Source organism: Anastrepha obliqua, chromosome 3 (genome assembly GCF_027943255.1).
Source record: "Anastrepha obliqua isolate idAnaObli1 chromosome 3, idAnaObli1_1.0, whole genome shotgun sequence".
In the NCBI taxonomy this organism is placed as follows: domain Eukaryota; kingdom Metazoa; phylum Arthropoda; class Insecta; order Diptera; family Tephritidae; genus Anastrepha; species Anastrepha obliqua.
In genome coordinates, this window is record NC_072894.1 from 33127795 (window position 1) to 33137189 (window position 9395).

The 9395-nt window shown below is 39.2% G+C and overlaps 1 protein-coding gene across 1 annotated transcript; it reads left to right on the forward strand.

Annotated features, from left to right (window-relative positions):
* The first annotated feature begins 3606 nt into the window (after positions 1-3606).
* Positions 3607-4306, forward strand: LOC129240284 (uncharacterized). Its single transcript, XM_054875989.1, has 2 exons — positions 3607-3660; positions 3740-4306. Exons 1-2 carry the CDS (start codon positions 3607-3609, stop codon positions 4304-4306), a joined length of 621 nt encoding a protein of 206 aa, XP_054731964.1.
* The last annotated feature ends 5089 nt before the right edge of the window (positions 4307-9395 follow it).

Below are 9395 nucleotides of genomic sequence, written 5' to 3' on the forward strand. Positions count from 1 at the left end.
ATACCAAAATTCTATGGATCTTTACGGATAAGACCTATTTTCACCTATGCATCAGTGGTCTGGATGAGTAGACTCGCTCTCGCGGGAGTCATGAGGACCCTATCGAGACTACAACGCACAGTAGCCATCTGTTGCGTGGGAGCTTTGCCCCTTGACTCCATGCCATTCAGAGTCGTGCTTGACAAGAGATACAAGGTGGTGCTGCCAGAGGCTCAACTGTAGTCAAACTAAGAAAATGAGCCCGCAAACACTGTTTTCGCATTTTCACGAATAGCTCCAGGACCGAGCACGGCTCCGGCTCTGAGGTCTGCGCGGAATCCACCGTCATTGCCATTCCCTACCGAGGGGCAGCTGCCTTAAATATTACTAGTAATATTATAAACTGAAAATTGGCGAATCGTCTGTCACAAACCGATGAGTTGAATCAAGGATTTTTCTCCAGGGGGTCTTTTTCACATTAATGGCAAGCCTGGGATATAACCTAGTTTAACCAAGTATATTATTACAGTGTAAGACGTAATCTTAAACAGATTAGTTTGAGGGAAACTAGAGAATACTACAGTATACTTGCCTACATAATCTCTTGGTAGAGAGCTACAGAAATTATACTCTCTATTCAAAATTGAAAATATACACCCGCCTAAATATATAATTTTTTAAATAACTTAAGGGGTATTTGATTTTCCAATAAGATAATGAAGCGCGAATATGTATCTCTATTAATAGGGTTGCAGGTAAAAGAAAGGCCATTGGGAACAAAATGATATGAGAATAAATTAAACTTAACGTACCTTAGAGTGGCGTCATTCCTTGATTTTAATGTTTATATTTATTACGACGCAGAACCTATCTATCTAGTATCCATGGTATTAACAACAACGTCAGCCAAGAAATCCAGCGAAGAATAACTCTTGCCAACAGGTGCTACTTTGAGCTGGGTTGGCAATTAAAAAAGCAGGGCCCCCTCTCGACGCACGAAAAAAAAGCTCTATCAATCAGTCATGCTCCTGGTCTTACATTCTATATAGCGCTGACTCCTGGGCATTGATAAACACCGAAGGCCGGTTATTAGGAGCTTCGCAAGATCTATGGTCCAATTTGCGTAAATGATGCATACCAAATAAGATGGAGCCACGAGCTGTATGCCGGCATCAGCGTAGTGAGACGCGTTAAAACTCAGCGGCTGCGCTAGCTAGGTCACGTAGAGGGAATGCTCTTTACGAAATGTACTGGTAGAACTCGCACAAAGGTTGGAAAGGCCTAGTCGACGACGACCTGAATGCCCTCGGAGTTTCTAACTGGCGACAACGCGCGCAATGCAGAGATATACAGAGGTATGTAATAGTTGGTAGCGGTCATGGCAGACCATCAGTTGTAGTTGCCAGCTAAGTAAGTAAGTAAGTAAGTATTTATTGCTGCGGTCGCCGTAGCCGAATGGGTTAATGCGAGATTACCATTCGGAAGTGGAAAGTTTTTTGGAGTCGGCTTTCAACAGTAGGTCCCTCTATTTGTGGAAAAACATCAAGACACACGCAGCAAATAGGAAGAGTAGCTCGACCAAACACCCAAAACGTGTGTAAACGCCAATTATAGATGTACATACTTATATATTGGGTATGGGAATAAGTTTCCACCCTCGTAAAAGAGGTATAACTGCTGATACTATTTTTCTGGTCGCTCTAGTAATACACTGGTGATTTGAAGGTATATGAGGTATCGATCGCAGTAGTTGACATTCGTTTGAAGCGTAAAGATCCTTTTCTATCTGACGTCAAAAATGTCTACGTTCGTTCCGAAAAAACAGCATTTGCGGGAAGTCATGCATCATTATTACCTTTTAGAGAAAAGCGCAGATGAAACCTGTCGTATATTGATCAATATTTACGGCAATCACACTCCATCAAATACTACTTGTAAAGAATAGTTTCGACGCCCCCAAAGTCGCAATTTCGACGTGAGTGGTAAAGATCGCGAAGGGACACCGAAAAAATTCGAAGATACTCAACTAAATGCAACAATTATTGGATGAAGACGCATGTCGAACCCCAGATAATGTGTCTAAAAAGTTGGATGTCGACAGATCAACCGTCGATAAATGTTTTCCACGCTATGGGAATGGTCCAGAAAGCAGGTAACTGAGTACCACATCAATTGAAGGAGAGGTATGCCGAGAGACGTATGGTGACGAGTAAAATGTTTCTTGAACGGCAGAAAAGAAAAGGTTTTCTGCATCGTATCGTCACTGGCGATGAAAAATGAATCTATTATCATAATCCTAAGCGTAAAAATGTTGATTCCTGCCATGTGAACCAGGTCCATCTACAGCGAAAAAAATATTTATGCTTCAAAGGACATGTGGTGCATCTGGTGGGATCAGAAGGGTGTCATCTGTCATAAATTCCTTAAACCATCTGAAACCATAACTGGCGATCGTTACCGACTACAGCTAATGCATTTGAATCAAGCTCTCAAAGAAAAGCGGCCGGAAAGAGAAGGTAGGCATGACAAACTGATTTTGTTGCATGTGAACGCCAGGCGACACGTTGCTAAATCGGTCCATAATTATTTATAAGGACTGAATTGGGAAATCTTGCCCCAACCACCATATTCCCCAGACATTGCACCTTCAGATTACCATCTATTCTGATCAATGTTGTTACTCTTATTGGAGAGCGACTCACTTCTTACGAGAGCATCGCAAACTGGCTCAAGGAATGGATCAAGCCAAAATAACTCGAATTTTTCGTCAGAGAAATTGTTTAAATAGTTCGTAACTTTGGCTAATAAAAGACGCAAACTTATTCCCATACCCAATATATTTATTGATTCTTATCGCTTACATAATTCTAATCTATGTTTTAAATTATCATCAGCTCAGAAAATTTAGAGATATCAAACCCCGAAACTGACAACTATGGTCACAGCTAATCAAAACTGTCAGATCAGGAAGGAGACATGTGAAGATTTGGTATTCCTATAAAAATTAAATATTGATTTTTTTTTTTATTTTATACCCATTACTTTTGTACCAGATCAATATTTTTACTTGTTGCCTGTGTATCTACCTTACATATGAGTAAGTCCAATATTATTCAACAAATTGCAACATTGAAACATTTTAAGGCTTCTTAAAGCAAAAAGTAATTCCACTTACGGCATTAAAAACGCAACAGAGTGCAACGACAAGAACAAAGAAATTGAAATATTTCAGGCGCAATGCTTTTAAAGGTGTTTCTATTGAATATACCTTCGTTTAATTCTATATTTCCCCGCAAACCCCCGCTTTCGGTTTGGCTTATAGTCAAGCCATTAAGCCAACATTATTTTACAATAGTGGAAGTTCTTAGGCTGAATATAGTCGTTCGATACCGCCAGAGCTTATAGCCAAGACGATCGACAGCAATGATAAAAATTACTGATATCAGTGCTGTTGAAAAAGTAATCCCCAAATTGAGTACTGGTACATAAATATACGTGCATATGTATGTATGAATACATATGCACTTATGAACAGCACTAATTGGGCTGCCCAACGGTATAAAAGCGTGCTGTACTCCATGGCCAACGACACTATTGCGCTTACAAAGTAGAATAAACTATATCACAATGAAATTAACTGTGCTCGTCCTCATATTCGGATTGTGCCTGGCAGTCGCCTCTGTGAGTAGTAAATTGCGAATATTTCTTTGTATATGTGCGCTTACAATTACCGTAATGTGGCCCCTTCTTTTATTTTCAGGCCAACATTGACTACCACGTTGATGATAATAAAATTTCGGAATACATTCCTTTGGACTATGCCTATGAGGTCATTGACGCTGAGACATTCAGTGCTTTCGGTCCATTGCTCTTCACCATCAAAGCCTGCTTGCGTACACTAAAAGGTGTCAATTGTACCATCAAACGTGTCATGAGTATTCGTAGTGCTGGTGTGGAATTCCTTAATGCCGTTCAAGATTGCAATACTGGTGCATTGAAGAACTTCAATGCACTCATTAAACAAGTCGAAAGTGTTGTGAGTACTTGTGACGACATCATACACTTGAACAGCAATGTTTGCAATAATGGTGACCTTGACGATGAGGCCGATGGCCAGAAGAAGACTCCTCGTAGTTGTTTTTCAAAGTTGTTGAGTAAAATGATGACCCTAAAGCGACAGATTGCTAAGACAATTACCTTGTCCAAGAAGTTGCCATCCACAGCAAATACCTATGCCGAATGTTCTACTGCCGCTGTGAGCGATCTTGTTTCGGTATTTACTGAGTTCCCTTCCTTCGTGAAGACTTGCTCTAAATTGAAGAATTAAATGGTGTGTTTTCGTAAATCAATAAATAAAAATAAATCTAATGCAAAATCTTGAAGTTACTTTCCTGCCTCTTCAATTGCGTCAACTGCGATGTTTTGTTTGACGCGCAAACTGGCATCAATTAGAAATACTTGGAATTGGATACTGATGGAAGACTTAATTATCTCTGCTATCTTATCAACGGGTATCAAATCGTATACTTTCCGGTATGGAATAGCAGCAAAGTCCATTATTTCATCGACTTTGCGTCGTTAAAACGCAGAGATTCATAAGCGTCCTATCATGGTCACCTCACTACTCCTTCGGCTTATGGTAGTTAATCTTAAAAGCTTTCAGCTTTTTTCGAGACAAGGGTCATGCAGACCGTCGCTTACGCTGCTTCTTTTTATCTGTCTTAGATAAGATCTTACCAATTATTAGTAATCTAATGGGAGTGATACCAGTTAACATTTATTGGTAGTCAAGGCAGAAAATGAAGAAACTTAAAGTATCATTTCCGAAGAAAATAGCAGTAACTGCCACCAAACGTAAGCCGTGGATAGAACAAGCCTAGTCTGCGATACAATAGCTTATCAGTAGCTACTCTGATATTCACGCTCGGTATGCGCCTCAATTTATTCTTAGAAACATTTCAAGTGGAGAACAGGGTTAGAACCGGACGTCCACCCGTAGTTCGTATGGGTAAAGCCATAAAAGTTGTGTGGGGCCTAATTCACTGAAATTCCTTGAGAAAGTACAAACTCGTGGCTAGAGAGCTTGAGCTCAGGAACGCTAGACATTTTTTAACACTGCGGACAAAACAAACAAAATTCTAAACATTAAAGCAGCTTTGTAGTGACAAGCCAGAAAGGGTCATGGAAACACAATATTCTATTTACGGATGAGAAAATCGCTACCTTTTTCTCTTTTAATAAACAAAATGACAACGTCTGTACAAGAACATTACAAGAAGTACATACAAGTATTCAAAGAGGTTAGCAGCCAGTAAAGTATCTCATATAGGCGTAACTTCTATACGTTTTTAAGGAAAAGCCGCCGAAGCTTGGTCCTCGGATAGACCATATATGAATCATCTCGCCTAAAAATTAAGTCGAAGTTAGAGGGTATAGCATGAAAAGTTCACCACGGAAATTGAAGGATCTCAAACAAGTAGTGTCATCAATATCTATGGAAACTCTACTTGTAGCATACGAGCCGGACCGGTGATCTAAAACGGTTTAGTAAAGTAACTTACCAAACGGATGCTTCTTTGGAACAGCAAGATTTAAAAAACCTTGTGGCTTGGATGATTCAAAATAAACTTTCACTTAGTATAAAAAAATATTTTCTTCATTTTCAAAATGTCTGAATGTTATTCCACTCACTTATATGTTATCAAATGCTGAATTCACTAGGTTAAATGGTTTTCGGATCTAGGAGTTACTTTTGACTCTGATTTTACATTCGGAAATCAAGTTAGTCAGATATTGACGAAGGCTTATGCTAATTTATACCTTTATACTTGAAAAATGTTATATAACTCCCTAGTTCACTCTAAGCGTCTTTGTTTTGGAATCAAATTTATGCTTCTTACTCAAATAGAACTGAAAGGGTACAACGAAATGTTATTTAATTCGCTCTGCAACCTCTTCATTTCTCTGAACCACTAACACTCTACAGCGCTCGGTGCATGCTAATAAATCCCTTACCAATAGACGTACTCTTTAGTCCTTGATGTTTGTTTTTTATGTTATTTTTGATTCATTTCTATCAAAATTTTATCGTCATTGCTTGACATTTGTAAAAGTTACACCGTCTTGAGTAAATTTACCTCTGCACGTGTTTTCGTTTTTTGACGCTTTTAAAAATGGATTTGAGTTTGCGACAACGAGTTTGTATTAAATTTTGCCTAAAAAAAAATTCAGTAGTGCGAAAACCTTAGAAATGTTAGGAAATTGATTCGGTAATGACACTCTAAAGAAAACAGTCATCTGCCGGTTACGAGTGGGTTGAATGCTTCAGAAGAATTCGTGAGTCTGTCGATTGTTCGGTTGGCGAACGTAGTGGCAGACCGTCGACTTCGAGAACGACTGTTAACAAAAAAAAACGCGAATGAAAAGTTGTTCGAGAACCACAAATAAACTATCAGAGAGCTGACAGAGGACTTTAATAGCTAATTGTTAAGGTCTGAATATCATGCAAAGAAGGGGCCGCGTTGATATCGCCAAACACATGACTTCGAAGTCTAAATTTCTCCAAAATTCATTAAACGCATCATTACCTGAAACGAGACGTGGGTTTATGGGTATGACACGCAATCCAGACATCAAGCGAGTGAGTGGAGAGTTCCGAATGAACTAAAACCACTTAATTTTCAACCAAAAAAGGACGTTCCCGTGAAGCAGTTTACGAAAGGGTTTCTGGCAACACAACTCGAAACGAGCAGAACGAATCGAATATCATCTAACAGCCCTCGAATTCACCTGATGTGGCTCCCTGTGATTTTTCTGTTAGATTGAGTCAAAAAACCATTGCGGAGAACGCGTTTTAACAGCCGAAAACAAGTACATAATGGAAAAACCGAGGACAGTTCTTATAGCTATACCAAAAATAGAGCTCCAAAAATATTTCGAGAGCTGGAGCAAACGCTGGTATAAGTGCGTTGCAGTTGATAGAGATTACTTAGAAATATTTACAGTCGATAACACTATCGAAAACGCAACGATGAAACTATAAGAAGCTGTGAATCTTATTGCTCCATGGGCTGACAAATGGTGAATAGGGCTAAACAAAAGTAAATCAGTGCATATAGTGTTATTCCTAAAAAACGCTCCTTACAAGTCAATGTTGATTGATGAGTCGATAATCCCATATGCCGACGAGGCCTGGAAAACTTATGTGAAGAAAAAACGAGACGAGTTTGAAATGAAATAAGCTACAGATTACTGGTAGGCGTTCAGGCTTATCGATTTGCACCAAATTATTAATTTACAAACAAATCGGACCGGTTTGGACTTAGGGCACACAATGCGCTAGTCAAAAGCACATCACCTCTATCCAACGTTTGCACAACAAAATCCTGCAGATCATAGTACACGCATCATACTATATTAAGACTAGTTACCTTCATGGTGAGAGAAGTAACGAAGCCATTTGCCATAGCTCACGACGAGCGTGTAAAAAATCATATCAACGATGCAATATCCAGCTTTTTTTTTCGTTGTACACTCCTCTCGGGAGTATAGGGCCTCGACAAGACTTGCGTTGATTTCTGACAGGGTAGGTGATTAGTCTGCCGCTACCAGTCCTAAATAGTGAGAATGTCCACCTGTGCTTAGGAACAACGCCTTCTTACTGCTTGGAGCGCCATCTGTGGTTCACATTTTTTTGCCAGAAGTATCGCACAGAGGGTTGAGGACTTCGCTAAATTTGATGTGTCTATGCTATTATCGCGGACGCCCGCTTCCTCTTGGCGCCACTGATGCAATGTGTAACTGTGTGTTTTTCTTTGTTTTTGCTTGTTTAGCAGCCACAATGGCAATAATGCGCTGACCATTGTGCGAGAGTAAGAAAGGAAAGGATAAGTTATTGGGTGTGAGGCATGAGAATTTTTTGTTTGTTTTAGAAACAAAGTAAGTGGGTAAATTTTGAAAAGTGCGAGGACCGTGTTTTACTTGGGATTTGAACCTACAACCTCTGGGATGACAGGCCAGTGCACTTACGGTAGACTACCGAGGCCAGCTTACTTCAGCTGAATTCTTCTCGAAGAAGATTAAAACACTCAGCGGTAGCAGATCTTATGGCTAGCGAGTAGCGATTATATTTTCAATTATCAATTGAAAATTGTTTATTACAATAGTATTCTTTTGCACAGTATATTCTAGCTGCATTTGGACAAAACTTCTATGAAATGAATAAGGATCGTAAAAAAATTATGGTTTATGGCATCTTGTTAGTGTTTCTGTGGCAAATTCGCCTGCTTTGTGATTATAACTGAGTCAATTTCTTGCTGTCCATCTAGAAGTTTCATTTACCTTTTTATCTACCGGAAAAAAAACTATCATTACCTACTTTCTAGAAAAATGCATTACAAAGCACTACCCGGTATTAAAAAAAAACAAATACTATTGGGAAAAAGCCATAGAAATAAGCGGATCCATTGAACACGCCTTATAAAGGGTGGTTAAATTTCAAGGGCCGATGTTGAATGAGAACACCTAAACGTCAACGACACCGTTGGACTTCTTTCTTTGGGGTTTATTGAAAGAAAAGGTGTAAGCCAGCAACAATTCAAGAGCTAAAGGATAAGATAATTCGGCACATTAACGGCATAGAACCTCAATTATGCCTCAGAGTCATCGAATATTTGAACCATCAAATGGAGGTGTGCCGCCGAGGCCGCGGTAGCTATTTGGCCAATATTTTGTTTTACGCGTAATTGAGTCATACCAATATTATCATAATAAAGGGAAATGATAATAATTTCCTAAAAAAATTTTATTTTATTCAAAATCAACACCGGCCCTTGAAACTTAACCATCCTATATTTGACAATTTTCTGTGAATTCATATTTTCTGGGAATGTTCGCATATAGCATCTTGTCCATTATATTCTCGATAATTATTTCCTAGACGTGGTTGCTTCTCAAACAATGTTTAGGCCAAATGACGGTTCCTTTTTTGCATCTATGTACGTACATATATCCTCCATATACTTTACAATAACTACTCGTATAAATGCACAAACCTGCAATAAGCGACAATTTAATGCGAAAAGAGGAAGAGGCCATGGCAAAAAGAGCAACAGCCACAGCAACAGAAGCAGCGACTAAAGACGTATTAAAAAAATATAGATAAATTGGAGGAAAACCTGTTGCGAACAAAACGATTATCGGCAAAAGGCCACCAAAGCCACCGACGCATGCATTACAACAGACAGGAGTAGCAGCAACATGGCAGCGTAGTGCAACCCCAGCTGATGAGGTTGCGAATACGAAAAATGGCAAAGTGCAGTGGAGTGCATGTTAAAGACACGTTAAACAATGATTTAATGCCAATAAATAAGTTTAAACATTTATTAACGATAATTAATGTTTCTGTAATTTGGCGG

Coding starts and splice junctions, on each gene's coding strand:
- LOC129240284 (XM_054875989.1), top strand. CDS start 3,607: ATGAAATTAACTGTGCTCGTCCTCATATTCGGATTGTGCCTGGCAGTC. Junction 3,661..3,739: donor TGTGCCTGGCAGTCGCCTCT/GTGAGTAGTAAA, acceptor TTTTATTTTCAG/GCCAACATTGACTACCACGT.